This window comes from Phytophthora infestans, genomic scaffold (assembly GCF_000142945.1).
Source record: "Phytophthora infestans T30-4 supercont1.9 genomic scaffold, whole genome shotgun sequence".
Classification (NCBI taxonomy): domain Eukaryota; phylum Oomycota; class Peronosporomycetes; order Peronosporales; family Peronosporaceae; genus Phytophthora; species Phytophthora infestans.
Window position 1 is genome coordinate 168,985 of NW_003303750.1, and position 5,984 is coordinate 174,968.

Sequence of the window (5,984 nt, forward strand, 5' to 3'; positions counted from 1 at the left end):
CAGCTACGGACGCATCCTTTGTCTGTTGGTTACTTCTCTCAGTCTCTCCGTTAGGATCCGTAGTCTCGGCAGGCTCCCCGACTGGGATTGGAGCGTCGGTGGCGTTCCTACCCAGCGTTCCGTTTTAGGCTTGCGTTCCCGATTGAGTCTGCGCCTCGTCCGAAGGCGGCACTTGTAAGCCAGGAGTCTCTTCCCCACTGTCGTTGAGAAGGTCCGCCTTTCTGATCGCGCTAACAATACCAGCATCCGGTCGATGATACAGCCTCGACAAACCATCAGCGTGTCCCATCGACGCTCCCGGCTTGGGGTATATCTTAAACCGTAGCTGCGACAGCTCCATGGCCCATCGTGCCAACTTGGCATTAGACGTTCTTGTTGTCTCGCCGAAGATCCACGTGAGAGCTTGATGGTCTGTGTACAGATCACATTCTGCGTGACTCAGATAACACCGGAGCTTGCGTGCCGACCACACGATTCCCCAGCACTCAATTTATGTCGTTCCACTTGTCTTGTTAGCCCAGTTCCGCTGTGATCCAACCAGCATCTTACTCGCGTACGCGATCGCCCTGTCTCTCTTGTCGACCTCTTGCATCAGACATGCTCCCACCGCTAAGTGTGACGAATCTACATAGAGCTTAAACCTCTTCTTGAAGTCTGGATACACCAGTATCGATGGTTTCACTAGTACTCGTTGTAGCTGTCGGAACGCGCCCTCGCAGTCGTCGCTCCATCTGAAATCGACGTCCTTCTGCTTCAAGCGTTCCAGCGGCGCGGAGATCGCAGCGAATCCCGGTATGTAGCGTCGAAAGTAGCTTGTCAGACCCAGGAATGCTCTAACTGTGTGCAAGTCATGCGGCTTCTCGATGTTCATCACGCTTTCGCCTTCTCAGCGTTCGGTAGTATTCCAGTCGGAGTCACGGTATGCCCTAGGAACGCCACTTGGTCACGTCCCCAATGGCACTTCTTCATCTTTAACTTGAACCCTGCCGCTCGGAAACGTTCCAGGACCTGTCGTACCCGAATCAAATGTGTCGGGAAGTCGTTTCTGAAGACAACACAGTCGTCTAAGTAGACGAGACACGTCCTCCACTTGAGATCAACGAGCACGTTCTCCATCAGACGCTCAAATGCAGGCACAGCGTTACACAAACCAAACGGCATGCCCAAACACTGGTAGAGGCCAAATTTGCTTGTGAAAGCCGTCTTCTCCACGCTGTCGAGATCCATTGGAACGTTCCAATATCTTGAAGCGATGTCCATAGTGGAGAAAAGCTTCGCGTTCCCCAGAACGTCCAGGATGTCGTCGATCAAAGGCATTGGGTAACTCTCCTTCACGGTCACTGCGTTTAGTTTCCGATAATCGATGCAGAATCTTACGCCACCATCAGGCTTCCGTATCATCAGCACAGGACTGGCCCACGGGCTTGTCGATGGTCTAATTGGTCCGAGATCCAGGTACTCTTGAAGTTTTGCTTCCATGACATCTCCTTCAGCTTTCGACACTCTGTACGGAGACTGTTTAATCGGCGCGTGATCTCCGATGTCAATACTGAATCGTAGCAGGTCCGTCCTCTCAGGCTTCTTTGAAGTTTCGTCGAATAAGTCTCTCAGGTCCTTCAACATCTTCGCGAAGAGACCCCTCTGTTCTGCTCCGAGTGACGAGTCTTCGAAGTCCACTTCGAAGTCGTCTTCCTCGCTGTCGTCCATTGCGGCACTCATCTCAGCCTCGATCGTTCATACTTCAGCCGTCACGTTCCCTTTCACCATACTCAGCACTGCGTTTACGTTCTTCGTTGTTTCATCTGACTTAGAGGCTCTAGTTGCGAATGCCGACTTGGGAACGATGGTTACTGCAGCGACGTACGCGCCAGACTTGATCTTAACCTCTTCCGCGGAAGCATTACACACCTCGACCAACACCGTTCCATCCGTCACGGTACACAACGTCCTCGCGACTCTCAAAGACTCGTCCGTTCGAGGAACGCCCTGGACTAGCACAACTGAGTGGTCCTTCATCGTTCCGCGAACGCTCAATCTCATTAAGGCCTGCCGTCCGGGCTCCAAACGCACCGTCGACGATATCGTAGCCGCGTGGGTTTCTTCGACCCTTGTCGCACCCAACGGGATCACGTCTCCCGTCTCCTTCAGTTTCATCGACTGCTCCTCGAGGTCAATCACCGCGCGGAACGCCCTTAGCGAGTCCGTTCCGACGTTGCATCCGCAAACAAGTGAACAGTCACGACGAAAGGAAGCGTCTTCTCCAGCGTTCCAAGCGTGACGGGCAAGTCGATAACCCCACTAACGCGAATCTTGTGCCCCGAGACACTATCCAAGCCCCCAGTCTAAGGTCGTAGAGGTTCGGAGGCTCGTCCGAGACGCTTCAGCACGCGTTTGTCGACAAGACTGGCGACCGCACCTGTATCAGCCAGCATTGGGGACGGGCAGCAATCGATAAAGCCGTCCGACAGCGCTTGCACACCCCCAACGCTGCAGATGACTCGCTTGCCATCCGGCACGACACTTTCACCGTCGTCGAAGACGTCATCGCCGCTCACTCGCGCAGCCCAGGGTTTCTCCGCGGCTTAGGAGCTCTTCTCACGTTTAGAAAATAAACCTCGGGATCCTCTTCTCCTACTTTGGGATCTCCGTTCTTGATAGTCGCACCGAAAGTCACCCTCTTCCTGGAACTTGTCCCAACGGTCGCAGCCACTATTTTTGACGTTTTGTCCCGTCTGTCGCACAACTTGTCGCGAATAACGGAAGCTTCTGTCCCGAAATAGTCCCGTGCCCAGACCAACGTTCGATTTTGGAACGTCTCAGCCAGCGTTCCACCCACTTCAACGAGGTATTCTCGGAAAGAGACTTCGTCAAATTGAGCTCCGTCCTCTTTGTCGAGCAAAGGTGGGATGTCGTCATCAGCATCCCCGTTTTTCTCGCTCTCAGGAACGTCGGATTGACGGTCCTTCTTGGCGATCTGCTCTTGTTTGAGGAGTTCGTACACTCTGCTACGAATTATGGAACGCCATCGAAATGGTAACGTTCCTTTTTCCTCCGCAGGGAGTTCCGAGATTGGCACGACGTCCTCTTCGAGTCCAACACAAACGTTCTGCACGAACTCATTCTCCCGCGCGTCCCCCGACATCTCCGTACTACGCTTACGCTCGTCCTCGTCCGTCGTAACGGAACCAACGAACGTCGTCGACTTCTCTTCCGTTCCTCCGACATCCTTGAAGTCCCGATTGGCACGCTTCGCTTCAGTCGACGTCTCTAGCGTGTGAGCGTACCAGTCCAGCCAATACTCTGGCGTTCCGAGATCTCTAGATGAGACCTCCCGGGTACGTTCCAACACGTCCTCCAGTATCCCAAGCTCGCTTTCCGCGAGTGTCGGCTTCCCTTGTTCATCCGCGTTCCGCTTGGCACGTAGCAGCACCTCTTCTTCGTTCATCGGGAACAATCGTTCCTCCGGTTCCTTCTTGTACTGTACCAGTCCTCACCCAATCCGTCAGTATACCATACAAATAGCGGTTGGGTAATGGGGGTATATAATATTGTATAATCAAAGTCACTTGCTCTTCTGCTGCTTCTTTTGTTCGGTGTACTTGGCGTTTCGGGTGGTCAGCTTGCGAGGGCGGCTGCGCCTCCTTTTCTTCTTGGGGTACCAGTCAGGACCCATCTTGACGTTTGCCAGGCTTTCCTTGCGGCACACTTCGGCCGAATCAGGCGGTGGGGGCTTTTCCTCCAGGAACTTAACCGCTTTTGGGCCGTTCTCGCAGGCAATACAACCCCGCACGATGTCCCGCCCGCTGATTGTACGGAACGCGTAACCGTACTGCAGCTTCCCGTAGCAGGCGCAGCGTCCATCGTAGACCGCAGCGGATGCAGCATTAGCAGGTCAATATTGGGCTTGCACGTAGGCCTCGCCATGTTAAATAGGGAACAAACTATACTTATCTGCGTAAAAATATTAGGTATTCTATCGGATATTTAGTGCTGGGTGTATATTATTAAACGAAATATAAAATTGCGTATTATTAGTATGTGATAAACATAATATTGTTTTACCAATAAAATAGGTAAACATATTAGCCAATATGCGACCATTTAGTGCTGCTACTCATTAACAAACAAAGATATTTATATTCAAAAGTTTCCGATTGCTTATTTTCATTTAAAAAAAAATGTAGTTTTAGGCGATAACATTGACTTTAAACACTACCACGTAGGCACCATGCGCGCATGCAGGGCAGTGTCCGGGTGCAGCTAGCGCAAAGGTCGTGAAGCCTCCTTTAACAATACTACTAATAGTATTGTAATAATAATACTATCGTCTCTACTTCGAAAAGTGTGTGGAAAATAACATCGTGTGTGGAAAATAACATCGCCGAGCTCTTAGAAAATAAAGTTATTACTGTGCCCGATTTGCAATACATACGACATCCAATCGGTGTGTTTCATGTGCGGCAGAAATGTTTACCTAACGAGGGCGAGGGGCGGTATGATCGTGCGACAGATCCAGTCAGTGTCGCAGGTCGGCAAATATTGCCCATTCAGGGCGCGAGTTAATTGTGTCCGCTTTTTGGCTATTTTTGTAGTTTTGGCATAGCTAGATCGAGTCAGAAAGATAGGCGCAGGGGAACAAACGGTATTAGACAGGCCGCCTGTAGCCATGCGAAAAAGTAGGTAAAAGCAGCAAGACGGGGAATGCAACGGACAGACCGACAGGCTACAAGTTTAGGGGGCGGAGCAAAATCAAGTAGCATTTGAGCGGTTAGATCGGGCTTTATAAATTGGGAGCCTCTGGAGCCTAACCAGCCTGTTAATTCTGAAAGTAAACCTATAAGTTCTCTTTAACTGTCATTACAAAAACGTTGAAAAGTAGAAACTGAAAAAGAAGATATCGTGAGCACATTTTCTCGTCAAAGTTATAGGTCTTTCTGAAAAGCTCTAGATTGCAAAGTCAAAACTTAAAATAATATATAGTCAGAAGTGGAAAATTACACATGAACAATAAACCGGAAAGCTGAATGACAAAGTAATTAAATACGTTGGTCAATGTGGGAAACGCTTCATCGAAGCCACACCTCCATTTTTTTACAAAACGATGCATCGACATTTAAATATGTATTTAACCCCTAATGAGAGGATCGGGTTAGGTCCTTTCAACACTCCATACAGTAGTAATCAAGCAAAACAATGATTAGTCCCGATCACTAATACTTTGTCGATTTTTGTTTTGTCCCCATCACTAATACGTTTTATCCGATAGCAGTCCGTCTCTTTAATTTATAACCGCATGCAACCAGATGTGTTCCACTACACTTCAAAACTTTCTAACGAAGCACAAGCACAACCAAGTCGCCTTGACCAGCCCAAACGTGCACCATGCGTCTAAGCTGTGTCCTGATGGCAGTTACTTCCACTGCCGCCTTCGCTGAAGGCGCCTTTGCCGTCGGGCCCAGTCTCCTCTCACCAAGCAAGGCGAACTCGCCCGGCAATGCACCGTCGATAATTGACGACAACCGCTTCCTTAGAGGTTTTGATGATTTCTTCGGTGACAAAGGCGACCGGGACCATCATGATTTCGGGGGTCCGCCGCGTAATTTTCCTTCTCATGGAGCGACTAAGCCATAAGGACTGTCCACTAAAAAAAAACGTGCTCGCGTGAAACCTCATTTTCCGATATGCGATTTTGCTCTGTGCCGTGCGAGTCATGTTTCAATTACCGCTACTCGCGCTGGTTTCATTTTCAGAACATCATTTTCAGAAGGCTAAATAAAGACTTGAAACGGGCCAATGCAGTTCTGTTATAAACTTGTTTCTTATGAAAATTTGAAAGTTTTAAAAACTTTAAACTGAATGTTTGGTTGGTTAATACTTATTCGATCTGGAGAATAATTCACAACTTTTACTAGAGAATTGGGCTGATAGTGCTTTTAAATTTTACAGGATCTATTTTAACAAACATATCCTGATAGAATACGCTA

The 5,984-nt window shown here is 49.3% G+C and overlaps 1 protein-coding gene across 1 annotated transcript; it reads left to right on the plus strand.

Annotated features, from left to right (window-relative positions):
- Nucleotides 1-5,382: 5,382 nt before the first annotated feature.
- On the plus strand, nt 5,383-5,631 carry PITG_22766 (secreted RxLR effector peptide protein, putative; the record flags this gene model as incomplete). The annotated part of the gene is made up of 1 exon (XM_002997938.2): nt 5,383-5,631. One exon carries the CDS (start codon nt 5,383-5,385, stop codon nt 5,629-5,631), a length of 249 nt encoding a protein of 82 aa, XP_002997984.1.
- Nucleotides 5,632-5,984: the final 353 nt, after the last annotated feature.